Source organism: Zootoca vivipara, chromosome Z1, assembly GCF_965207765.1.
Source record: "Zootoca vivipara chromosome Z1, rZooViv2.hap1.1, whole genome shotgun sequence".
NCBI lineage: Eukaryota > Metazoa > Chordata > Lepidosauria > Squamata > Lacertidae > Zootoca > Zootoca vivipara.
Window position 1 is genome coordinate 65,735,221 of NC_142583.1, and position 26,453 is coordinate 65,761,673.

Below are 26,453 nucleotides of genomic sequence, written 5' to 3' on the forward strand. Positions count from 1 at the left end.
TATTATTTTGTGTTTTTGTGGCTTTTGTTTTTTTGTTTTTGTGACTGTGTGGAACCCACTTCAGCTACAGACTGATTGTGTGGCTGCAGTACATTGTTTATTGCTTTCACTTTATGGATCAAAAGTCTCATTAAGACAGTAAAATTCATGTTAAATTGCTGTTTTAAGGATTGTTTTTAGAAGTCTGGAACAGATTAATCCATTTTGCATTACTTTCTATGGGAAAGCACGCCTTGGTTTTGGAATGCTTTGGTTTTGGAACAAACTTCTGGAACGGATTAAGTTTGAGAACCAAGGTACCACTGTACTCAGAATAAAATTCTTAACAAGTACCCATGGGAAAGATCTAAAATATATTCTACAGCAGGGGTCCCCAAACTAAGGCCCGGGGGCCAGATGCGGCCCAATCGCCTTCTCAATCCGGCCCACGGACGGTCCGGGAATCATGTTTTTACATGAGTAGAATGTGTCCTTTTATTTAAAATGCATCTCTGGGTTATTTGTGGGGCATAGGAATTCATTCATATATATTTTTTTTCAAAATATAGTCCGGCCCCCCACAAGGTCTGAGGGACAGTGGACCGGCCCCCTGCTGAAAAAGTTTGCTGACCCCTGTTCTACAGGAATACAGAACTAACATCCTTCCATCTATGTAAAACATTTACAAATTTGTGGTCAGACACAGATTTATTCCTAAATCAATCCCATTGTTGCCCACAGGGTTTGCTCCTCTGAGCATGTAGGTCTAAGACCCAAGTAATTGTTCTTTCATGAAAAAGCAGTGCTTCTAGACTCACTATTTTGCAGGTGGGATTGAACAGCATACCGGCGGTTTTAGGTTGTGCAGTTAAAGTGGATTAGGCACCCTTGCTACAAGCCCACCCCTAAAACGATCTTTTTTCCATACCGCAAAAGTCTGTTGAGCAAAAGTGACAATTGCTCGACTCAATCTAGTGCAATCTCTCTGCAAACAAGGCAGAATGAATGCTCAACACACAAGTCATCTGGAAGCAGCCATATATAATCTTTAATCTGCCACCAGTTGGAAATATATTTTAATTTATGTTAAGGAAAACTGTACATTTTCATTTTTGCATCCGAGGTCGAAACACCTTTCAGGTATTATACCTGGCTCTCACCACCACAACCAATGGCCAGGTTTGGATGATCACCTCTTTGCTTACAAAGCTATGAATGAACAGCCCCTTTGCCCCATCCTTCGTGGAAGGAACAACCAAGCCAGGAAGCCAGGAGTTAACTATAATTAGCTACATTTCTCTGTTTTGTCTAAACTAGGGAATTGCGGTTCTGAACAAGTCAGGATGTTGATGCACAGTTTGAAGTCGGTTTGATATACTGGCTTGCTCCAAAGGTGGTAAACATAATTGAACAGTTCAGGCAAAATGAAGTTAACTGCAGGTACGAGATGTCTTTGTCGGAGTTGGTTCATTTAGTTTGATTAGTTAACACTCTCCAGTCATCAGTCTTCAGGAGGTTTTCTTTCCAGGTCCTGGGATCATGTCAGTTATTTCACCAGCCTTTTCCTCTGCTTCAAGAGTGCCTCTCGTAATGCCAGCTGCAAAATCAGAAAGATACACATCAGCATGCGATACTTGGGTAACAGTTAAACTCCATCACCTAAGCCAGCCACGGGGAACCTTTTTGGCTCCATGCGGCACACCTTTCCCATAATGTCACATGATTAACGAGTGTGGCCCGCCCACCTATTAAGTGTGGTGGCTTTGCAAGTCTCCAAAGCTTATATGGGGAATGCAGGGAGACTTCACAAGGCTTTAAGACAGCCCCACACTCCTGTTTCAGCCCGAAATGGGAGCAGCACAAGGACTTCTCAAAAGCACACTTTGCACCATCAGATGTTCTTCATTTAAAGGAAAAGGGAGGTGGATGCTCCAGACAGTGTTTCTCCTTTAAGATTCCCTGCTTGCTGACTGCAGGGGATTCCCCCGTGCTGACATTCTGCTTCTGAAAGGGGCTTCCCCAAAACATGACTTCCCCAAAAGGGAAGTTTCTGCCTGATGCCCTGGAAATCCCAGCTTCTGTCATTTCAACAGTCACTTCCTTTTCTCGGTTATCTCTATCCAGACACGAGGGACAGAGGCTCGCATTTAGAAATGTGAAAAAGGTGGGAAATGAAGTTGGCGGTAAGCACAGGTTCTAGGGGTGCTGAGAACTAGGGAGGCTAACCCATTTATCACTGCACAGACCATACCACCCTCACCATGAAAACAGCCCCTCCCCCCGCTGCATCTGTGTTCCTTGCAGCCTGTTGATAAGACACAGTTTTCCTGTTTCATGGCAGAAGATTTGAGAAAGCATCACTGCCGTTGCAATTAACTAGAAACCGTTTCCAGCCTTCTCTTCTGGACAAGGTACTCCTCTTACATAGCCATTGCGTAAATCCCTTAGCTTGTTTGCAAGAGGCGGTACCACAAAATTAAAGAAAAAAAGGGGGGCATCCTCATCTTCCAGACATGGCATTTGGAAACCTGACTTCCGCCCCCTGCAGAGAAGACATTGTGTGAAGCAGGTACAGAAGGGAACTGAAGAACTGCACCCTATTCTGACGTGTTGCCCCCTCTTGGACCCATCAGAGGGAGGGAAGTAGTTAAGCATCTATCTTTTCACATGGAGGTTTCTCCCTGGGTTCTGGAGCCCTGACTGTGCATGACTCCAAGGTCTGGGGAAGTTTAAGACGGAGAGGAAGGGGCAGGGTTGGGAACAGCCACATATTGTTAGGGGTAGAGGTAGTGGGATAGCCCTGCTGTTCCCTTCCACACACTCGGTAGCTCAGTCGGTGGAGCACAATACTCTTAATCTCAGGGTCGTGGGTTCAAGCACCACGTTGGGTAAAAGATCCCTGCATTGCAGGGGGTTGGACTAGATGACCCTCATGGTCCCTTCCAACTCTGCAATTCTTTGATTTTAAGTGAGTAGTGCCCAAAGAGGCCCTCTGTTGAAGTATGAAGTTGAATAACTTAACCATATAGCAACGAAAGCAATTCCACCAATGTGAATTGCCACTCCTAACTGGGGAAATCCCTCCCTTTGGGTCTTTGAAGCTTTCAAAGGGAGCAAAGCTACGAAGAACTTGCCTGCTTCTCCCTGAATGAGCGCTTGTTTTTTGACCGGATATTATTGCTGTATCGCATCATCATGAAATTCTTTTGCTTCTTCTTCTCTTTGTTCGTGGAGCTGGCAAAAGGGTTCAGCTTAGATTTCTTTTTCACAAATTCTTTCCTGCCCGTCTTGCCAGCCTAAAAGCGAAAGGGGGAGGAAAAGGGGGGAAAATGCTAAAACTCACACGCAAACTGTTCTCTTACTTGTTTTAAAATCTATGTAAAATAACACTTTGTAGCCAATGCACCATCATAAAAACAATTCAAGGTTGCTAGAATAGACGGGGCTTTAGGTGAGGGTTAATGTCTGGCAAGGCCACCGTTATGTGACTTCAATGGGAGAACTCGATAGCTTCGTCCCACTGCAAAGTGGAAATAGAAATCTTTTAGAAATGGGACTGAGAAGCTAGACATGAACACTGGAAAGACAGACTGTTTAACACACCTGTTGATTTCTGTGTGCTTAGGGCTAAAAAGAAAAAGAAAAAATATTTTTTTGCAGCCAGGCTGTTCAGAGCTTGTGAGAAAGAGATGTTAAATTTAGCAATCAACACACAGTTATGCCACTTGTTTAGAGTTGCATAACACTTCCTCTTTCCCCCAATTCTGCTGCTTTGCATAATACTGGTCTTGCTGATCATGGGACTGGCATGGGACCCTGAAGCCTTACTGACAAGACAGAAGTACGGTTTCTGGGGGACAGGGGGTGGGCTGGTGTGGGGGACTCCCTGGTCCTGAATGGGATAACTGTGCCCCTGAAGGACCAGGTGCACAGCCTGGGAGTCATTTTGGACTCACAGCTGACCATGGAGGCACAGGTCAATTCTGTGTCCAGGGCAGCTGTCTATCAGCTCCATCTGGTACGCAGGCTGAGACCCTACCTGCCCGCAGACTGTCTCACCAGAGTGGTGCATGCTCTAGTTATCTCCCGCTTGGACTACTGCAATGCGCTCTACGTGGGGCTACCTTTGAAGGTGACCCAGAAACTGCAATTAATCCAGAATGCGGCAGCTAGACTGGTGACTGGGAGCGGCCGCCGAGACCACATAACACTGGTCCTAAGAGACCTACATTGGCTCCTAGTAAGTTTCTGAGCACAATTCAAAGTGTTGGTGCTGACCTTTAAAGCCCTAAACGGCCTCAGTCCTATATACCTGAAGGAGCGTCTCCACCCCCATCGTTCAGCGCCGAGGGCCTTCTGGTGGTTCCCTCACTGCAAGAAGCAAAGCTACAGGGAACCAGGCAGAGGGCCTTCTTGGTAGTGGCGCCCACCCTGTGGAACACCCTTCCATCGGAGGTCAAAGAGATAAACAACTACCTGACATTTAGAAAAGACCTAAAGGCAGCCCTGTTTAGGGAAGTTTTTAATCTGTGATATTTTAATGTATTTTGGTATTTGTTGGAAGCCGCCCAAAGCGGCGGGGGAAACCCAGCCAGATGGGCAGAGTATAAATAAATAAATAAATAAATAAATAAATAAAAATATTCTCCCGGCATCTAAAAATCTCATCTTCCTGACCAAAAGAAGAGTCTTGCTGGATCTTAGTCCAGCTCTCATAGTTGATTCTGCGAGATCCTGTTCTCAGTGTGGCCAACCACGTGTGAAGCCCTTAAGGATGGCGTGAGAGGAACAACCATCTATCTCCTCATCTGTGATTCCCAGCAACTGGTTTTCAAACAGCCATTTTTCTCTAGTAGCTACTTATTCCCCCGTGAATTTGTTACAGACCTCTTTTGAAGCCACCCAAATTGGTGGCCAAACCCCCCCCCCCAATCTGTTGGGAGTGAGCTCCAGAGTTCAACTATAGGCCGTGCGAAGTGCTTTCTTGTGCTTGAAATCTCCCAACATTCAGCTACGTTGACTGGGCATCTATTCTAGTATAAACGAAACTGTTTGGACAGAACGCCTCACCATTGCTGTGGCCAGTCGCGTCTCTTTATCCGACTTGGGTTTCTTGTGAAGATGCTCAATGTCCCTGAGCGAAAGCAGCTCTCCCCTGAAAAGAGCAAATGCAATAATATGACCTCATGCGTCAACTTTAGAAGAACGATGACTGCCTCACTGAAACTGCACAAACTTTAGGGGCTGGAGCAAATCATAGGAACTTCGTGCACAAGTTCCATGCACTGGCTACCGATTAATTTCCGGGCCCAATTCAAAGTGCTGGTTTTGACCTATAAAAGCTAAACGGCTCAGGACTGCAATACCTCAAGGACCACCTCTTCCCATATGAACCTACCCGGACTCTGAGATCATCTTCTGAGGCCCTCCTTCGTGTGCCTTCTCCTTTAGAGGTCCAGAAGGTTGCAACACGTGAACAGGGCCTTCTCTGCAGTGGCTCCCCCGTCTGTGGAATGCTCTCTTCAGGGAACTTCACCTGGCACCTTCATTACACACCTTTAGGTGCCAGGCAAAAACGTTCCTTTTTAACCAGGCCTTTGGTTGATCTGATTGATATCTATGCCCTTTTAAAATGTGGCTCTTTTTTGTGGGTGGGGGGCTATTGGGTTGTTGTTGTTATGTATTTTGTGGTTTTATATCTTGATTTTATTCTGTGAACCACCCTGAGACCCCCGGGTATAGGGCGGTATATAAATTTAATAAATAAATTAATAATAACAATAATAATAATAATTTACCTTGACTCCTCCTCATTTTCTATTTCAATGTTTTTCCTCTTTGCTGCCTTGCCAGGTGCAGACTTCAGTTCCTTGCTAAGTTGGGCGAGGCGGATTTTCTGGAATTCCTCCTGGGTGAGGAATCTGCTGCTGCTGACGGCTGTCGCCTTGGCCTTCCGCTCTTCCACAGGCATGCCTTCGATTTTTTCTGCCTTTAAAGCAAAAGTACACATGACATCCGAGTATGGTGTTTTATTGCTATGTGACTCCACCCTGTGGCAGTTATGCATTTGTACACCAGGCTCTGCCAGGACTCAGAATTTGGACCACAGAGGCCCCGCCGTGTTGGTGTTTCCAGGGTTCAGGTCTAGCACACTAGCCTCAGCAACACAGGCATATGGATTTAAGTCAGTTTCACCGCCAACACTTCCCAGCTTCTTGATGAAATGCTGCTGTACCAATGCGCCCAGCAAGCGACTCTGTACGTAAATTTTAAATATGTTTTTGCTAAAATGCAGCAGCAGCAGCAGCAACTTACTAGCTTTTGCTGTTCCTCGTCGGAGGAATGATGCACGTCAATCCATTCTCCATCCTCGTCATCTTCCTCCTCAGCAGAACTGGCAGTCTCCCAGCCATCTGCAATGGAGGGGAAAAGATGCTGGAAGCTAGATATCACCCAGCCCTAATTGTAAGAGTCACACACAGATGATCACAGCCAAGCGTACACACATGTAAGGCACCCTCCGCATCTCTGAAATGCTAAGGAGCTTCACTTGACTATGTAATATCCCTCTCTCATCTCTCTCTCTCTTTTTTAAAGCATTTTAAAGATTTTCCAATTAAACACATTTAAACAAAAACAAACCACACATACAATCACAAACACAACAATACATAATAAACATAATAAACACAAAATTTCTCTTCTTAACATCTTATCAATCCTTATGATTTTCTTTGCTCTGCCAAGCTTTGACTTCCCTCCTTCCCCCCATTCAGTTTTCTTATTCACTCCTATCTCGCTAGTCAGTCTTGCTAATTCTGCATAGTCCATCATTTTCGTCTGCTACTCTTCAATCGTCGGTAACTCCTGAGTTTTCCATTTTTGGGCTAACAAAGTCCTAGCCGCAGTTGTCACGTACATAAATAATACTTGATCTCCTTTCATTATCTCTTGTCCTATAATTCCTAATAGAAAAGCTTCTTTTTTGGGGGGGAAAGTATATTTAAAAATCTTTTTCATTTCATTATATATCATTTCCCAAAATCTTTTAATTTTATCGCATGTCCACCACATATGATAAAATTCACCGTCTTTCTCTTTACATTTCCAGCATGTTTTGCTACTCATCCTAAACATCTTAGCCAATTTTACTGGTGTTAAATACCATCTATACATCATCTTCAAAACATTCTCCTTCAGGGCAGTACATGCAGTAAATTTCAATGTTTGATTCCACAATTTCAACCACACGTCATATTCAATATTATACCCAAAATCTTTTGCCCATTTTATCATCACATCTTTTGTCAATTCATCTTTCGTATACCATTCTAACAACAAATCATACATTTTTGACAACAATTTAGTTCTGCCTTCCAACGAATCTATTTGAAATTTGGACCTTTTGTCTTCAAAACCCATTTTTTTATCATTCATAAACACATCATTTACTTGGTGATATTGCAACCAATCCCTCTCTCATCTCTCACCTGCGAGGACCCAGTTATATCCCAGAGAGGCTCTCATTGAGGGTGGAAAGGCAGGTATAAAACTGCTTCCACCCATCCAGACACTCCCAAACACAGAATGCACTGAACAAGACAGCCTCAGTTACCTATCAGCACAGGCAGCAGATGTAAACATCAGACATAGACAACTAAGCATTGCCTGTTTGCGAATGTACTTGCAGAAGTTCAGGAAATCTATCCTGAAATGAATCAAGCTGGCTTGCTCTCTCTCTCTCTCTAACACCAGCATGGCACCTGCAGAGACCTCTCCTGGCACCCACAGGGTCTCTCTTCCCCCTGCTGAAGTTTGACTTGAAAGAAGCCAACCAGAATAGGCCGCATGGTGCGTGTGACGCCTGCACCAGTTTGCAAATGTGCCCACAGGCCCAGAGCAGCGGGCAGCCTCCAGAAACGCAAAAGCAAAACTAACCTCCTTCCAGATCCCCATCTCCTCCCTTATTCTCAAGTTCTAGGACTTCAGCTCCTGGGATGTAGTCTTTGGCATCCAACGCCCCGTATTCGTGGATTTTGGCCTCCGACGTGGCTTCTGTTGGTTTACCCTAAGAGCAATCCAAGCGTTCATGTTTTAAGAGGAGCAACACATTCTGGCTATGAACTGCACAGGAATCATTTATTTGAGACAAAATATTCTAATCCACAAGGCGTAGTGATGGTCACAAACTTGGATTGCTTTGTGTGTTCTAACAAAATAAAAATAATCCTTCCAGTAGCACCTTAGAGACCAACTAAGTTTGTCATTGGTATGAGCTTTCATGTGCATGCATACTTCTTCAGAGTGAGGCTCCTGTCAGTACAGGGTTTCCTTTTTTAAGTCAGCCGAGTCACCCAGAACGTCTCTCATGTCATCTGTCGGTGAATTCGCATGTGGGAATAAACACCTCACCCATTCCAGCTCTGCTTAATGTATTTGTTGAAGAATTAACACTACAACTTAAACAACTACAGCCGTACCTCGGATCCTGAACGCCCTGGGACTTGGATTTTTTGGCTCCCGAACACCACAAACCCAGAAGTGATTGTTCCAGTTTGTGAACGTTCTTTAGGAACCTGAACGTCCGACGGGGCTTCTGATTGGCTGCAGGAACTTCCTGCAGCCAATCCGAAGCAGCGATTTTGTTTTCGAACATTTTGGAAGTCGAACAGGCTTCTGGAACGGATTCCGTTTGACTTCCAAGGTATGACTGTACAGTACTGGTCTAAGGAAAAATTAAGTAAAATTATGTATGGACAATCATTCCTCCTCTCTGTTCTTCAGTCACCTGGGCAGAGTAACAGCCACACTTCTCTCCTTCAGAGCATGTCTAATAAAGAAGTTGGTCACTAAGGAAACTCTGTTGCTAGGGAAGACCTGTTGTTGGGAGAAAACGTGTTGCTAGGGGCAAAACTATGCAAGGATCATTTCAAGTCTATTTTTAGACTAACTCTAACAGCTCCTGTTTTCCAGGGAAAGCTCTCTGCCTTGCATTCCATGAAAGCAGACAGAATCTGCAGGTTGCAGAACAATCCCCTTCCCTAAAATGTCCAAAACAACATACAACCACATCCTACTATTTCATTCAGCCACGAGGAAGTTAATATTCCAAAGACGCACTATCAAGGGTTTAACAAACCAGTTATCGCACTAGCACTGAAAACTCAAGGCGTGCTTTACCCGGAATTTTTTCTGCAGCATCTTTGGATTGAGCGACCGGAACAACTGTATCAACGTTCTTGCCGACATCATTACATCTGCAGAGAAAAATGGGAGTGAATCAAAGATGTTCTGAGAGCAGGGTTCAGACTGACTATAAAGCACATTTCTCAATTAAACTAGATTTTCTCTTGGAAGTCGCTTTCCATTTTTCACGGAAACAAATGAAAAGGGCACCCAAACTCTCAATAAAATAAAAATGAACTAAAATATCATAGCCAAATAAAATATTCATGGAGTAAATGGCATCAAAGAAACCCAGCAATAATTTGAATAAGCACCTGGCACCTGGGAGAGAACACAATGTAGACTTAATAGGCTCCTAATCCTCATGAACCAACAGGGCGAGAAACCTAAATATGTCCTTAAGTCAAATACGTGCCCGTGTAAAGTAGCAAACTTACTCTTGTTTTTATGGGATCTGTACTGCGCCAGGTCTTGCAGCAAGTCTTCTGCCATGGCCAGAGGGCATCTAGCAGATATCTCTTTTATAGCATTAATCCTGGAAAATTAAGACATTTAAAAATATTAAACCATGGTAAAATTACGGTACACTTGAAAAGTGTGGAAGCAACCAAAATTCAGCTCTAGAAAAAGCTGGATTCTGCCACTTGCATAGGCAAATCCACTTATTTTTCATTGTTTAATCTGCTTCATGAGTAATGGCAAATTGCTATTCAGTGGAAGTTGTCTTACGCAGTCAGGCTGCCCAGCTCAGCAATGCCTACGCTGACTGCCAACAGCTCTCCAGGGTTTCATACCGGGGGTCTCTTTGTCATCCCCACCTGGAGGTGCCACAGATTTAACTGGGGGCTTTCTTCATGCAAAACTACTGAGCTACGTCCTTCCTCTTGTATTGTGATGTGGTACTACAAGATGGAAACTAAGAATCAAAATGCACGTTCCTAAGAGGAAATAGGAAGCACTTCCGCTCAGTCTAACCCAGGGTTTCCCCAACTCGGGTCTCCAGATATTTGGGGACTACAATTCCCATCATCCCTGACCACTGGTCCTGCTAGCAAGGGATGATGGGAGTTGTAGTCCAAAACCAGCTGGAGACCCAAGTTTGGGAGACCCTGTTCTGGCCACTTCCCACCCATAGTCACGCATATCCAAGCTCAGATGTCCCTGAGCTTTAAAGTTTTACCTACCCAACAGTCATCACTTCTGCGGAGTTTTTTTCCGTGACGAAGTTGTTGGCTATTGTCATCAGCACTGACTGGACAATCTGGTGATAAAGGAAGCCAAGAGGTAAGACAGATCCAGATTTGCCAACGCTGCTGTTTCAAAGTGCATTCATTCATCACCACCCATGAACATACATACAAGCGTTCAAATGCACTTTAAAAGCTTAAATGGCAGATAAAGGTGCTTTTCAGAGCACTGTAACACAGACTTTTGAATCATGGCTCTTGCTCTGATCCTGAAGCATCTTCCCTTTAGCTCTGGGCCACTTCACACTAGAAAAGTTACTTCCACGTAGGAGACAGAAACAGGACAAAGGCAACCACCGTCCTTGCCTGCAAGTTTGCAAGAAATGTATAGGACACACCCAGAACACTTTGAAAAATGAATGTTAACATACACATTGTGTGAGAAGTTAGGGTCAGTAGCAGCGTTGCAGGTGTTTACACAATATCAAAGTAAATAGGTACATCCTTGGTCAATTGCAACACAAGGCCATTTGCACTTGGAGTACCCAGTTCTTTACTGTGTCGAAGGCATCTTCCAGATAGGGCTGGTTGGGGATGCAAGGTCAAATCAAAGGATAATGAGAACGAGCTGCTTTGAAGTTGGCAGGTTTCAGACAAAGCCAATTAACATCAATTAATGTGTCAATAATGTGCAGTTGCGATATAAGGGATTATTTTGACTGGAGCGTAATTGGAAGTTGAAACGCAGAAATAAAGTAAATCATTAAACCATCAATTCTAGCATCCAGGGGGGCACCTAAATTGTATAATTTGGCATCTCAATGATTGGTATAAAATTTGGCATAGGTATAATGAGGTTATGATTGGTTTATTGTAACTGAAAACCAATAAAAATTATTGTACAGAAAGAAAGACAAAGACAATTAACAACAGATGAAAATGGCTAGCTGTACAAGCAAAAGCTTGCAAGGCTTGTTGTGGCTGGATCTTGCCACACTAAACTGTGGCTTGGCATGATACCCATCCCAACATGGCCACTGAAAGCCCAAAGGCTCAGGAGTTGCTTCCCTTTGCCATTTCCCGGCCCTTGGAAAGATCCATGTGATTTGGAAAGTGTCTGACGAAGACCTGGGAGACCCCAGTTCAAATGCTAACTCGGACCTGAAGCTCGACTTGCGCTAGTTACTGTGTCTCTCAGGATGACCTTCCCCACAGGCTTGTTGTGAGGAGAATGTGTGTGGGGGGGGGGAGAGAACCACATACACTCCCTTGAGCTTCTTGGAGGGGCGAAATGTAACAAATGATTGAATAAATGAATTACACACCTCAGGCGGGACAAGTTGATGGGAGGACTGTGCAGCAAAGAGGAGAATCTTGGTCACTTCTAGAAGGGGAAAGCCAGAGAGAAAAAGGCTGTTGTAGAGATGGGGGAAATACAGACACGTTTTCAAATTGGGGTAGCCTCCAAAACAGAAGGGATATTATGAGCAAAGGAAGCTGCCTACACAAAGCCAAGGTTATTATGCCCATCTCAGTACTGCCGTGGTGCAAGACAGAATCTTGCCATTGCTGCAAATGGTAAAGGTAAAGGACCCCTGGAGGGTTAAATCCAGTCAAAGGCGATTATGGGGTTGCGGCACTCATCTTGCTTTCAGACTGAGGGAGCAGGCATTTGTCCACAGACAACTTTCCGGGTCATGTGGCCAGCAGAACTAAATAAATAAATAAATAAATAAATAAATAATTTATTATTTATACCCCGCCCATCTGGCAGGGTTTCTCCAGTCACTCTGGGCAGCTTCCAACAGAAGCATTAAAATACAATAATTTATTAAACATTAGAATCATAGAATCTTAAGAGTTGGAAGAGACCACAAGGGCCATCCAGTCCAACCCCCTGCCAAGCAGGAAACACCATCAAAGCATTCTTGACATATGCCTGCCAAGCCTCTGCTTAAAGACCTCCAAAGAAGGAGACTCCACCACACTCCTTGGTAGCAAATTCCACTGCCGAACAGCTCTTACTGTCAGGAAGTTCTTCCTAATGTTTAGGTGGAATCTTCTTTCTTGTTGTTTGAATCCATTGCTCCGTGTCCGCTTCTCTGGAGCAGCAGAATACAATCTTTCTCCCTCCTCCATATGACATCCTTTTATATATTTGAACATGGCTATCATATCACCCCTTAACCTTCTCTTCTCCAGGCTAAACATACCCAGCTCCCTAAGCCGTTCCTCATAAAGCTTGGTTTCAGGCCCTTGACCATTTTGGTTGCCCTCTTCTGGACACGTTCCAGCTTGTCAGTATCCTCCTTGAACTGTGATGCCCAGAACTGGACACAGTACTCCAGGTGAGGTCTGACCAGAGCAGAATAAAAGATTCCCTGAACAGGGCTGCCTTCAGATGTCCTCTAGTCTGGTAGTTGTGACCTAAACCGCTTCTGGCGCAACGGAACACTGTGACGGAAACCAGGGCACACGGAAACACTGTTTACCTTCCCACTGCAGTGGTACCTATTTATCTACTTGCACTGGCGTGCTTTCGAACTGCTAGGTGGGCAGGAGCTGGGGCAGAGCAATGGGAGCTCACTCCGTTGTGGGGATTGGAACCGCCGACCTTCTGATCGGCAAGCCCAAGAGGTTCAGTGGTTTAGACCACAGCGCCACTCGCGTGACCACTTACCTCTCTGGTGTGGCTGCAGGAATCGTTGCAGGAAAGGGTAGTAGTTGAAGAGGAAAAGCTGGGGAGACACAGAGCACCCACAAGATGTCAAATGGGCACCTTCATTTCTCGGCCCGGGTGAAATACTAAATCTCCAGATCCCTGGGGAACGGAGCGTGTGCCATTGGAAGGAGGACTTGGGGCAAAGCCAGCAGCTACAATGACATCAGTAGCAGGTAGAAACCCTGATTCCAAGAATGTTGGAGCTATAGAACCAGCCCAGCCCACATGCAGGACTGCTCCCAACAGGGGCAAAGGGAAGATAAATGGAGCAAAAAGCAATCTTTGGTTGCTCAACACAGTGTAATGGTGTCCTTAGGTCACAATCATGCCATACAGTTAAAGCACTTTGATGCCACTTTAAGCAGCCATGGCTTCCCCCAAAGAATTCTGGGAGTTGTAGTTTCTGAAGGGTGCTGAGAGTTGTTAGGAGACCACCTATTCCCCCCTCAAAGAGTTCCAATTCCCAGCTGCAGCTCGGGGGTGGGGGTGGCGGGGAGAGGGACTGAATCTGGCTTTTCTAAGGAAGAACTGCTCTTTATCAAAGGCAAGACAGCCAGCAGGGCCACTGACATCAGTTGTAACTTTAAGAGCTTGTCTGTGAGCCTGCTGTTTTCCTCCCCCCTCCCATTCCTTTTTTCCTCACGTGCCATGCCTTCAATGTCATCCTTTTTAGCTAAAGAATGGGGTTATCAATGTTCAAAAAGCACTATTCATAATCACAACATGAAAGCATTCATAACATTTTCATGTGTGAATATTCATAAATGAAAACATGCACACACTTTTAAGAAATGTGGCTGCATATACAGAGAATGCCTGATATTTTATGGATTCACCTAAAAAAAATTATACACCATTTGACTCTACCTAAAACCTTTAAGCTTTTAGAACAACATCAAAGCTGTTCAGAACATGAAAACTAGCAGTAAAAAATATTTTTATAAAGGTATTAAATGTAGAAGATTAAAATCATTTTAGTACTCTTAAATACAACATTCTTAACAGCTCCCTTATCTTGAAGAAGTGTGTACCCGTCCCAAATACCAGACAGCTTTTCTACATGAGCTGAAAACTGTATTAAGCCTACAGATTTCTTCCTACCTCATGGATTCCAACAAGTCGAGAAATCAGATCCATAAGCATCATTTTCACTTCAAACCTCTCCTTTGAAGTTTCCAGCTGCTTCAAAAGTTTCTCGGAGAAGTCTAAAAAAAAGCAAAAAGGGAACCAAGGGAGAGGGGAAGGGGGGAAGACTTAGAGGAGGAGAAGAAAACTCAGAATAGAAACCCTTAAGTCACAAAGCATCCTGCGGTTATCATTGCAGGGCTTTTAAAGTAAGTGACTGTCTCAGGGCTCCACCCTCTGCTAATCTAAAAATGTACGGCCGCTGGCTGTGAGGAGGGACCACAAAATCAACAGGACCTTTTGCCATTCAGTGGCTCCTCCTCCCCACACAGCTTCCATCCATACTTCTCTGAGAATGAAAAAAACCCTGTCCAATAGGGGCATTTTTTGCTGAGGAGCTACAGCAGGCTTCCTCAAACTCGGCCCTCCAGATGTTTTTGGCCTACAACTCCCATGATCCCTAGCTAGCAGGACCAGTGGTCAGGGATGATGGGAATTGTAGTATCAAAACACCTGGAGAGCCAAGTTTGAGGAAGCCTGAGCTACAGGGAAATTCTGTTCCGCCTTGGGTGCAGCTTTGTCATGGTTCCCATTGGTTTTAGCTGGAATAACAATGTCTTCCAGGTCAAGTGTCTCACTGACCCAATGGTAGAGCCGTATTTCGCCATACCCAGCACCTAAAACTCTTCACGTCCTCCACTTTTCTTATTCTGCTCCAATATCGTCCTCCGCAAACAGCACATCTGTCAAGAACTTGCCTTGTGGGTCGTGGATCAAATGAATCGCTGAGAAGTTGAACACCTCCGGCTTCCGCTTCTTCTTGTGTTTCTGTGTGACGGGGGAGAAACAGAAGAGAGACACGTTCAGCGGGAAATGAGAACTTACTCCTTTCATTTCATAGACCTCAGAATTTTTTTATAGCAATTTTTATTAATTTTCAAACTACAGTCCAATAATTGCCTCATTATAACAATGCCAAATTATAATACAATTACTAATACCAATTATTCATATGTTTTAGGTGGCCCGCCACGTGCTAGAATGGATGGTTTCATTTCTGCATTCCAAAATCTTAATTCATTTCAATTACCCTCCAGTCAGGATAACAATCCCTTATACAACAACTGAAATATTAACCCGCATGGCCCCACAGTATGCCAACATCTTCATGGCAGATTTAGAACAACGTTTCCTTAACTCCTACCCACTCAAACCTCTCCTGTACCTGCGATACATTGACGATATTTTTATTATCTGGACACATGGACAACAGACCCTGGAAACCTTCCACCAGACATTCAATGACTTTCACCCCACCATCAACCTAACAATGAACCAATCTATGCAAGAAATACATTTTTTGGACACTACTATAAAAATACAGGATGGACGTATAGACACCACCTTATACAGAAAACCAACTGACCGACAAACATATCTACATGCTTCTAGCTACCATCCCAAACATACCAAACAATCCATCGTATACAGCCAGGCCTTACGTTACAACCGCATCTGTTCCAACTCTACAGACAGAGAATCTCACCTAAGAGATCTACAGCAAACCTTTTTAGAACTAAAATATCCACCTGATGAAGTTAAACAACAGATCAACAGAGCCAGACAGATACCTAGAGAGAACCTGCTGCAAGACAGACCCAAAAAAGAAAATAACAGAACACCACTAGTCATCACATACAGCTCCCAAGCTAAAACAGTACAACGCATCATCAGAGATCTACAGCCTCTCCTGGACAATGACCGCTCCCTTTCTCAAGCTCTGGGAGGAAGACCTTTCATTGCCTACAGACAGCCACCCAATCTTAAACAACTCCTCACCCACAATAATACAACCACCAGACTTAACATGGACACTGGTACCAGAGCCTGCAATAAACCCAGATGCCAACTTTGCTGCCACATACACCCAGACAACACCATTACTGGCCCCAACAACATCCAACATACCATCTCAGGACTATTTAATTGCTCATCCTCTAACATTGTGTATGCCATCAAATGCCAACAGTGCCCTTCAGCTCTCTATATTGGACAAACAGGCCAAACCCTACGCCAAAGGATAAATGGACATAAATCTGACATCAGGAACCAGAAGACAGAAAAACCAGTAGGAGAACACTTCAATCTCCCAGGACATTCTATACAAGATCTCAAAGTAGCTGTCTTACTACAAAAGAATTTCAGAAATAGACTGGAAAGAGAAGTTGCTGAATTGCAACTTATCACCAAGCTCAAAACCATGGAGGGACCTGGTTTGAACAGAGATATCGGGTTCTTATCTCATTATACATGATAAGCGATCTTCAGCCATCTCAACCCTTGCTTTTTCATGCAAAACCATTTGCAGTCGTTTGCGGTCATCAACAGCTATCAGTCAGTCAATCACCCATTTCCACCACCCTTCTGAGTGATCCCCCCTCCCCATCCCCACCCCTCCCCACCCCTTCTCTACATAAGTGCCTGGAAACTTCCATTTCACTGTATCTGAAGAAGTGTGCATGCACACGAAAGCTCATACCAAAATAAAAACTTAGTTGGTCTTTAAGGTGCTACTGAAGGAATTTTTTTATTTTACTTCGATCCAGACCAACACGGCTACCTACCTGTAACCTGAAATATTAACGTCCATTCGTATTGACACATTAAATGATTTATGAAACTTCAAGTGAGGCACTCAAGCTATAGCCTTATTCTTCCTGTGTGTGGCAATTATTCTGTCAGGGATGTTTCTTCCTGTATCTCGGAATAAACTTCTTGCTGGGCCGAGGATACGAGTCGTGGAAGAGCCTGTTAAGCTTCCAGGTCTGCTGGCTGTCAGTGCCAAGGCATAACATTAGCATGGGGCCTACAAGGTCCAACTAGCCTGGGCTTGAGTAATGTGGCCATTTACCAGATTGTCCTCCTGAATGTAATCAGGATGCCTGGGACTGGATGCACAAGGCTATCTCTGAATGTTGCATGCATGTGGAGAGACTCAGAAGGCACAACTGCAGGACAGGAGGGGCCTTCTCTGTCCTGTGCACCAGGGGTGGTGAACCTCTGGCCCTGAGGTCATATGTGGCCCTCCAGACCTTTCTAACTGGCCCTCAGGACTCTCTCTAGGTTACTTTTCCTCCCCAGAGATACACAACATCCCCAGCCTTACTCTGTCCCCTCCTTGAGTGTTTGGGCAGGATATAAATACAGTGGTACCTCGGTTTACAAACACAATTGGTTCCGGAAGTCTGTACTTAACTGAAGCGTACTTAACCTGAAGCGAACTTTCCCATTGAAAGTAATGGAAAGTGGATTAATATGTTCCAGACGGTTCCGCGGAGTACTTAAACTGAAAATACTCAAACAGAGGCATACTTAAACCGAGGTATGACTGTAAATTATTATTATTATTACTGAGCTGGAATATGTCTTCAAACCAGGGTGGATTTGATTTAGAACAAATCAAGTAAGACTTGATTCAAAACATCTTTTTACAGAAAGACTCACCCTTGCTGGTATAATCTTAATATTTACAACCAGATGAAGGTTTCATTTTTGGAATAATAAATTTTCAGAGTAGTTTTTACAGTTATATCAAAAATTACTGATTTGGTTATACCAGGGGTCAGCGATACCTATTTATCTACTTGCACAGGTGTGCTTCCGAACTGCTAGGTTGGCAGGAGCTGGGACAGAGCAATGGGAGCTCACCGCATCGCAGGGATTCGAACTGCCGACCTTCTGACCACAAATAACTACACAGCTTTCAGAAGACATCTGAAGGCAGCCCTGTATAGGGAAGTTTTAATGTTCGATGTTTCGTTATGATTTTATATTTTTGGGAATCCACCCAGAGTGGCTGGAGCAACCCGGTCAGATGGGCAGGTTATAAATAATAAAATTTTAATCATTATGTATCTAATGAGCTTCAAAACGGAGTGGGGATTTGAGCCCAGGTCACTCTCACATTCTTCCAAGCATCGACCTGCTGGACCGCACTGCCTCTCGCTGCTCACCTTTAAGACTTGCATCGCTTTCTCCAGCTTCTTCTTGTTCTTGCTGGTCTTCCTTCCCGTGGAGTATCGCACCATTAAGTCCCTTGCTGTGGGGCCATCGTCCTTGGGAAGGAATACCGGAGACGGAAGAGTGGTTTAACTCTCAACACAAAGCCTTGCACTGGGGAAAGCATGTAGTCATATCCTGCTGAACCGTAAAGTAATTCTGTCTGTCATCATTCCATCAGGCTGCCTCAGTGGGAGAGATGGGCAACAAGGCTCACTCCATCAGGCTCTGCTGAAAAAGCAGCTCCATCAGGCACTTCCTGCCCCAGAGCTGTTTATACCAGCTCATCATTTTAAGAATTAAGAATTGTTGCCTTTGTTTGCTTCCCCCCTTCCCTCTCTGTCCCTTTGCCCTTGCATGCTGTGTTTCTGGTCTTGCATTTAACTGTCTTGCTTTTAATTCAATGCAAGCCGCTCTAGGGGCCTTTTCAGCACAGGGTACAAATAAAATTATTTTGTGCACCTTTCTTCCATCATGGGGCCCTTAATTTGCATAGCAGTGCATCATCAAAGTCAATGGAATTTAAATTATACAAAACACCCATGATCATTCATAATCATAATTCATTGCCCTGAACATATAGATTATAAGCATCCATATCTTTTAGACATACCTACACATTTAAGTTAGGATCACTGGAATATTTTTATTGTTAACATCAGCAGAATTTTTTTTTATAAAAACTCCTTTAATAGTTGCAAGATTAATATAATATTGGAGGGTTTCAATCTGGAATAAAAGTCCGGATTAAAAAAAATAAATCCTAGCCCCCTCCATATAATGTCAGAATGAAAAACCTTCTCCTTAATTCCTGGGTCCCCCGCCCCAAGAGTTATTTTGTTTCTTAAATAGAGAAGCAACTGCAACCTAAAAGAGTACTGTCCAGGCATATATACCTGTGGCACATCCCTCGCATCACTCCATGAGGAACTAGCACAAAGTCATCGCCCCGGATGCACTAACCTCTGATTCCGAATCACTGTCTCTTTTCTCATCTTCATCCTTTCCAAGGAAAAATTTCAAGCCAGCAACTAGTATCTGAACAGCCACGAGATGCGGGGATCGGGGAGAGAAGCACACAAGAAGGAGAAAATGGTTATTTTTACAGCCAATTTCTGGCGGTTCCCTCACTGCGAGAAGCCAGGTTACAGGGAACCAGGCAGAGGGCCTTCTCGGTAGTGGCACCCGCCCTGTGGAACGCCCTCCCACCAGATGTCAAAGAGAAAAACCAACTACCAGACTTTTAGAAGACATCTGGAGGCAGCCCTGTTTAGGGAAACTTTTAATGTTTAATAGACTACAATATTTTGTTGGAAGCCGCCCAGAGTGGCTGAGGAAACCCGGCCAGATGGTTGGGGTATAAATAATAAATTATTATTATATTATTATTACTAGGCTCATTCTTGGAGCACTAAACCAGCCTTGGGTCTGGGGACAAAATACAATTCTCCAAGTCTCTCTAGCTGAACTTGGGATACAACTCAGGCCATGCCTTTACTCTCCCTGTTTCACACTGTCATTGAATGTCATTGCCTGGATGGGATGTGTACTTGAATTCTGATAATGCCTCTTGCTCCTCCTAGATAAGAGGGGGATGTGCAGGTGTTTATAGAAACCAGCCTCCTGTATGAAGGTAAATTTAGTATTCATTGCTCTGTTTGCTTTTCCCTCTGGTCTGGCTACAACTGGCATGTGGGTCCCAGGTAGCTGCCCAGAAGGAAACGTGGTCCGTGGGCTGAAGAAGGTTCCCTGCCCTCAGTTTATACAACCCTCCGCCTCTAAAGGTGCCACAAAAATCTGCTGCTGGTTTTGCTGCAATGGACTAATAATTATTTACTGTAACTGATTTCTTATACGCCACTTAAAGCCAGAATAAACACTAAGAGGTTTAACCATGTTGTGGAATTGGTTACAGTCAACCCTAGATTTTCGAACGTCTCGGCTGCTGAAAGTTTCGGAAGCCGAATGCCAAAAACCCGGAAGTGAATGCTTCAGTTTTCGAACACGCCTCGGAAGTCGAACGGCTTCCGAGGTGCGTTTCTCAATTTTCCCCATTGAACTTGCTGACAGACCTTTGCTCCTCGGTTTTTTCAGAAGTCGAACTGACTTCCGCAACGGATTACATTAGAAAACCGAGGTTCCACTGTATCAGTTTTGAAACAAACTGTAAATTAAAATGCACTGTAACTAAAACGCATGATAAAACAATCCCATTAAAACACAGTGTGGCTACCCTGCTAGAATTTGTACAAAACGCTAACAAAATAAAGGTAAAGTAGTTTCTTACCTTTGTGACTTTGGAAAAGCAAGCTGTGGTGATGACATTCACGGTCTTGGCATCATTCCTGGAGAAATAAATAAAGTGTTCACACCCTGGAATAAGGAACAATGGCAACTTGAAAGCATCACATTTTATCTTCTCTTGCAGTTCCTCACGGGATTCTTTCCCATGTCAGCCACCTACCAGATGTTCCTCCTGTATAGCTCTATCATCACATCCAGCGAGATCTTGGCTGCCGTTGGATTGCTGTCTTGCAACATGGTGTACATAAAGTTCTGAAGGGTCTGGGGAGAGAGGGGTGGGGAAAGAAGAGGGAAAGGTTTCACAAGAAAGAATTCTGTCCCGCACATACCGGAATTCGAAGCAAAAACCACAACCTACCGTGTTCAGCTTGTTGTTTTTGTGTTTTGCGTTGATGTTCTTGATATCCGTCACAATGTGGGTGTACAGCGTCTGCGAAAAACAAGAATGTTCAGCGACAGCGGGAACAAAGTGCTGGAAATACTCAGAGCTCCTTCAAAGAAAATAAACCAGAGCAGAGAGAGAGAAATGGGCAAATATGTGTGGCAGGTTGACTAGGCGCCACTGACCTTCATGGCAGAGCTGTGATTTTAACCCAGGGCTTTGCCCAGGACTCTGGCCACTGCTGGACACAGATTGCTCTTGCAAAGACCTGCCCAGTAGCAGCCTCTAGCCCATGATAGGGAACCCTTTTCACTCGGAGGGCCGCATTCCTTCGTTGGCAACGTTCTGGGGGCTGCATGCCAGCAGTGAGTGAGCACAAGTGAGAAGAGCAATGGATAAGACTTATCTGCGTAGCATAGGCTATATTCCAGCCACACAAAAAGGAGAGGTTTGCATACTGACACCCACAAGGAAGCAAGAGGGATCTTCACTGTTCAAGGTCCCATTTCAGTCAAGTCAAAGTACCCAAGAAGGACACAGAGCAGGGTGAAACAAAATATTAAAAAAAATCCTTCCAGTAGCACCTTAGAGACCAACTAAATTTGTCATTGGTATGAGGTTTCATGTGCATGCACACTTGAGTTAGGGATGTGGCCTGGGGAAAGTTCCAAGGGCCTGGTAGAGTCTGCCAGGTACTCAGGATAGCAGGCTTCCGGTCTAGCGCCAGCGCCGTCCGGTGGGGTTTGCTTCGAGCTCCGAGGCAGCCCGTCTTTGCGAGGGGGGGGGAAGCAGCGGGAGCGACGCTGCACCCCATAGAACCCAGTGTCGAGCGTCACTGGGGCAAATGCTCAGCGGAGCCCCAATTCCGACTCCCTAGCTCGCCGGTATGCTCTAATAAGAGCGCCGGTGCAGGAAAGGTTGTAGTCGTGGGGGCCATCTTGAGCATGATCGTTGCCCTCGCGGAGAGAAGCTCCGAACCGGAGGTGGAGAGCGCTGGATACTTTTTAAAGAAGGACTGAAAAGATTGGGAACCGTGAGTAAAAGGACCTAAAAATTTTTTAATTGACTTTTAATTTGGAACGGGGGTGAGACTTAAAAACGGAAGCCGATCTTCCCCCGCTGATGTAAAGAAGAAGCAGTAAAAGGAGAATTACCCGATGCCAGGGAAAGGAAGCTTGCTGCCTAAGCAATTCCAAGGATTAAAAAAAAAAAAATTCTCCCCCAGAGGCAGGGCAAAGGGGGAGAACTGTATTAAGGCTGGAAAACCCCTGCAAACAGTGGAATCTAAAGAGACAAGCCCCTCCCCCTCCATTCCGAAAGCGGCAACCCGGACATAACAGCAAGCGGACGGGGAGGACATAAAAGAAATAGTGGAATGGACTTTTAGAGGAATGGACTTAATGCATCCAGTTGGCAGAAATCGGTATAGTCACAATTGGTGACCACTTCCTGTTATTCAAGTTCTGCTCTGTCCTTGAAGAGTTGGTGAAAATGTCAACAATGGACTATGCACCTGGTTTCCAGAGAAAAGTCATGAGACTCTTGTGGGAAATAAAAATCAGCATGGATAAGACTCAACAGCAAATGGAAATAATAAATCAGGATGTACAGAAACAGGATATAAGTGAATCAACAGTAAAAGAGGATGATAGGACACATGAATCGAACCATAATTCAATCAAAGAAGACGAGGATGGTGCAGATATGCAAGAGGAGAAAGATCAAATTGGGATTTGGAATACCCCCCCTTTTGAGGGGGTGGAACAAGAGCTGTTTGAGGAGAAGAAAACGCACAAGGAAAACAATGTGCAAACAAGATGGGAACATTGGGGGGAGGCCAGAGACATTTGGGTTGTAAAATATGTTAAGAAAGGGGAGGGATGAAGGAGGATGGAATATATATTGTTTACTAGGATGGATAAAAAGGGATTGAAAACTGGATTGCTGACTTTGGAACTTGTTGGAATGGAAGGGAATAGCCGTGATCGGGGGAGGAGGAGGGAAAATTGAGAATAAATCGATAAATTAAAGATTGGGAAGGTAAAAAGGATTTAAAATATAAGGATGTCCTTGGAAGAAAATTGTGGCAAGGGAGGGAACAAAATTGTATGTTTGTTAGAATTAGGATGTAATAGTAATTGGTAGCATCAGAAAGATGGTTTAGGCAAGATGATTTGTAACGGTTGGGTGCTTTCCCCCACTTGTCGGTCGTCCCCGGGCTGGGGGCTCCTGGTGGCAGAGGGGGCTTCTGGGGTGGGGGGGACGGGGAGGGGGGAGGGATCCAATTGGAAAAAGAATCACTTCCCTGCCTCTTTCCGTCCTCTGGGACTCTTCGTGGCAGGAGGGGTTCTGGGGGACGGGAGAGGGAGGAGGTGAGAATTGGGAATAAAAGAGAAATTATTAAAGAATATGGATAGTATAGTAATATAAGATTGGAAAGATTAAAAATAGAATGAGGACTATGATAAGAAAACTGTAAAATATGATTCAAAAATGAAAATCAGATAGAGGGGAGATCGGGGAAGCCCACATAAAAACAATGTTTATGGAAAAATGATTAGTTAATAATATTTTTCTTTTATCTTTTTCTTTTTCTTATTTTTTCTTCTTCCTTTTTTTTTCTTTCTTTTTTCTTTTGTTTTTCTTTTTTGAGTGTGTATTAAGATTGAATAGATGGTTGGATGGATACCCACTTGCGTCCCTCCTGCAAACCTGGAGCCTCTTTGTGGCAGGGGGGGGGTTTCCTGGGGTGGGAGGGAGGAGTGGGGAGAAATCCAATCATAAAATGAACCACTGCGAATGCCCGTTTTCCAGGGGATCCTCTTGTGGGAGGAGAGGGCTCTTGGAGGGTGGACAGAAGTAGGTGGAAAATATGTTATGTTTGTTTGTGTATTTTGAGTGTGTGTGTGTGTTTTACTATGCAAAAATCAATAAAATATCATTTAAAAAAAAAAATCTGGTAGAGAGATTTGGAGGTTCTCATTTGGCCCCCAGGTTTCCCTCCTCTACTCTAGCTCTTCTGTCCATCCTTCCTGTCTCTCCAGCTATGGTTCCTGTTTCCCCTTCTAGAGTAATTCTCTTAGCAAGGACTGGCAGTGGACCTCGTCTGCCTTTGTGATTTGTATGTGTTAGAACACTTCCATCAAACCCTCCTGGAGGCCCAGTGATGGGGGAGAGGGGAACAGGGATGTTCTGCAAACTGCAGTTACCCCCCACCTCCAATCCCACATATAAGGGTAAATGCAACAAACATGCCCCTGGCTAATGGGAGGAATGACAATTCACAGCAAGGAACTCAACCTCTTAAGAAGGGGTCCCAAGTCATGTAAGCAAGGCGCAAGCTCGCCTACGGTCCATTATTTTAAAACTGTATATTGTGAACAAACAAGAAAGGACATGGACAGTAACAGTAACTTTGCTACTCACTTTTCGTAAAAATTTATCATGGCAACGGAGCAGCTCAAAGAAAAGTTCCAGCAAGCTCGTGGGGTTGATAAGGTTCTTGTTTCTCAGCAGAATTAGAGCTTTGCAAAACGTCTGCAAATAATGAAAGAAGTTACCACAGTCTGTGATCAGGGATATATATATATACATAGAGAGAGAGAGAGAGAGAGAGAGAGAGAGAGAGAGAGAGAGAGAGAGAGATACACATGCCACAAAATTGCTCCTATAATATACAAACATGGAGTTTGGTGCTCGACAAACAATTCAGATGTCTCAGTTTCTCATCTTTCAATTTATTTTTAAAGGAAGTTTCTAGTCCTTATGTTCATAGTGATAAGCTTAAAAATGTGTGTGTGACAAGTTCTTTCATGCCTGCTCAACAGGACTTCTAGTGATCATTGAGCAGAACTTGGACACACTCCATATGTCTTTGCTTGTCTGCTAGGAATTGCAATATTATGCAAAATATACATGTATTGCAAATGAAATTCGTATATTCTGATCAACTTGCAAAATTGGACATTTCTGGCAGCTGAGCTTTCACGTAGTGGAGAACAACAACTGGCAATCCTTGACCCGATTTTAACGAAAACTGTTATATTGACAAATGTGCTGAGATTTCTGATTCAGTGATTTATTTGCAGAGATTCCCTTAATTTCCTTAAGGGAAGCTACAACATAGTAATAACAATAATAAAACGTACCAACATTGCCATTTCTTCTAGCTTCTAAACCCCAATGTATCAAGTCTGTATCAACTGAACCCATATATACATGATGTTCAGTTGAACAACCCCCCATGTGCACTGGCTGAGTTTGGAGCAAAATGTACGGTACATTTTGTCACGCAGATGCAGAGAAAAAACGTGGAGAAAGAGTGAAATGCATTGTACCACTGCAACCTCTCGGTACTGGAAAAGAAGAACTCCTTCCCAAATTGCAGGTGTCATGCCCTACAGATTTCCCTGCCCCAGATGAGGAAGTATTAGTATTTCAACATCAGATTCACCAATCGAAGATCTGCATCCAAGACTGTGTGATTGTAGGAGAGCAGTTCCTTCAGCTGCTGTGGAAAGTCTGCCAGGTACTCAGGATAGCAGTGGCCAACCTGCATAGAAAGAAGAGAAACTTGACATAAAGTGGAGAGCCTGTAAGTGTCCCTCCAGATACTGTTGGACTCCAACAAGGGGGGGGGCATGTTTCCCTCACATATGATGCTACACTTCCGCATTGGAGCGGCTCCACTTCCCCCTCCTCTCCGCAGCCAGCGATGCTGCAAGGGAACTGAGAGCGACCTAAACTAATCCCATCAGAACTTCCCATGCCACACACAGATTCTGCCATTTTACCTGTGCCAAGAACATCACTAGTTCAGCCAAATCTTTACTGGGCTTCGCTGGCTGCAGTTTGAATATCTCCACATTGGACTGGTAATGGCGATACTGCTGAAGAAACTGAAACGAAACACAGACAAAAAAGCGTTACTTCCCTCGCAGCTTATTTCACGTAGATGCTTCAAGCATCTGCATTTGAGATGTTTTGTTTTTTTTAAGGGCTCAAAGCGCGTACCTAAAAAGGTAAAAACAATTTGGTATTGGCATTCATCTGTCTAGGGAGCCTATGGAGTGCGCCTCCATAGGGATGAAGTCAATAAAATCGAGAAAAGCTCTCAACCCTTACTTTAAAAGCAAGCAAAAGTTAAACTCCTGAAACATTTTAAAATCGCCGCAGCTTTCTAAGCACCTGGGTGGGCTCGTCTAAACAATTATGCTTTTTTTTAGCCAGCGCCCCAAAGAGCACAGCGAAGGCGCCTGCCTGATCTCAAGAGGCAGGGAGTTCCAAAGGTGCAGGAAACAGGCCTCACCTCCTCGGTGTACGAAGGCGGGTCCCGCTTGATCAAGTTCTGCAGCTGAGGCAGGTTGACGGGCAGTTTGTTGTTGTTGCGGCCGGCCATGGCTGCGGAGCGACGCGGACTCTGCCGGCTGCTGCCTCCAACCTTACCGGAAGAGCCGCGTGCGACGGCCACTGGGCGCCGCCATCTTTGATCACGCGGCTACGGCCGCTG

General features: G+C 44.4%; 1 protein-coding gene across 1 annotated transcript; it reads right to left on the reverse strand.

Annotated features, from left to right (window-relative positions):
* Window positions 1-1,005: 1,005 nt before the first annotated feature.
* Window positions 1,006-26,437, reverse strand: SDAD1 (SDA1 domain containing 1). Its single transcript, XM_035103080.3, has 22 exons — window positions 26,253-26,437; window positions 25,738-25,842; window positions 25,398-25,496; window positions 24,371-24,481; window positions 20,921-20,992; window positions 20,723-20,823; window positions 20,546-20,603; window positions 19,222-19,296; window positions 18,213-18,314; window positions 14,958-15,027; window positions 14,176-14,279; window positions 13,033-13,090; window positions 11,678-11,736; window positions 10,350-10,426; window positions 9,603-9,700; window positions 9,160-9,236; window positions 7,918-8,047; window positions 6,295-6,392; window positions 5,778-5,968; window positions 5,050-5,134; window positions 3,114-3,275; window positions 1,006-1,576 (listed from the first exon to the last, which is right to left on the reverse strand). Exons 1-22 carry the CDS (start codon window positions 26,340-26,342, stop codon window positions 1,526-1,528), a joined length of 2,073 nt encoding a protein of 690 aa, XP_034958971.3. The 5' UTR covers window positions 26,343-26,437; the 3' UTR covers window positions 1,006-1,525.
* Between the last annotated feature and the right edge of the window lie 16 nt (window positions 26,438-26,453).

Bases quoted from the DNA above. Each gene is read 5' to 3' on its own strand.
- SDAD1 (XM_035103080.3), bottom strand. From the start codon at position 26,342: ATGGCCGGCCGCAACAACAACAAACTGCCCGTCAACCTGCCTCAGCTG. The intron at 14,280-14,957 runs GCAAGTTCTTGA...GCTTTTTTTTAG, and splicing joins TTTGATCCACGACCCACAAG to ACTTCTCCGAGAAACTTTTG. The intron at 11,737-13,032 runs GTAAGTGGTCAC...TTCCCCTTCTAG, and splicing joins CCTGCAGCCACACCAGAGAG to AAGTGACCAAGATTCTCCTC.